The sequence below is a fragment of the Laccaria bicolor genome, genomic scaffold (assembly GCF_000143565.1).
Source record: "Laccaria bicolor S238N-H82 LACBIscaffold_28 genomic scaffold, whole genome shotgun sequence".
NCBI classification, from domain to species: Eukaryota; Fungi; Basidiomycota; class Agaricomycetes; order Agaricales; family Hydnangiaceae; genus Laccaria; species Laccaria bicolor.
The window spans coordinates 521,307-521,816 of NW_001889899.1; the positions used below are offsets into that span (position 1 = coordinate 521,307).

The following is a 510-nucleotide window of genomic DNA, read 5'->3' on the forward strand; positions in this document are numbered from 1 at the left end:
CCTCAAAGAGCTGTATCAAAGTTGACTATGTTTGGGACAGGCCAGTAGCTATGAATGTGAAAGCAGACAGTGTGAAAGCCAACTTGGTCATGATGTCAAAAACTGGCAATGTCATGTCAATCCTTCAGCCATATCTCCACATGAACTCATAATTATGTTTTAAGATAGGACAGTAGGTATCAATATGAAAGGCTTAGAATAGCCTTTCCTAATGTGAAAGACAACCTGTGCATAATGTCAAAAACTCATGCTGCAGCACTGGCAATATCATGGCAATCCTTCAACCTCATGCCCATAACCTAGACAGGGTCAATGACACCACAAACTACATGGCAACTTGTAGTCTCAAAAAGTGCACACTACAAACTTTTCTAATAAAAAAATGAACACTACAAACTTTGTAGTCTCAAAAAGTGCACACTACAAACTTTCTAATGAAAAAGCAGACATGACAAACTTTTGTAGTCTCAAAAAGCGCACAACACAAACTTTTAATGAAAAAATGAACAC

General features: G+C 37.6%; 1 protein-coding gene across 1 annotated transcript in view; it reads left to right on the top strand.

Moving 5' to 3' along the window:
• LACBIDRAFT_330666 (uncharacterized protein) overlaps positions 1-152 on the top strand; it is a gene marked incomplete at both ends in the record, with an annotated part of 1,047 nt that extends 895 nt beyond the window's left edge. The window contains one exon of the mRNA XM_001884882.1: positions 67-152. Within this exon, the coding sequence (XP_001884917.1) occupies positions 67-152 (86 nt within the window). The remainder of the gene's footprint in view (positions 1-66) is intronic.
• Between the last annotated feature and the right edge of the window lie 358 nt (positions 153-510).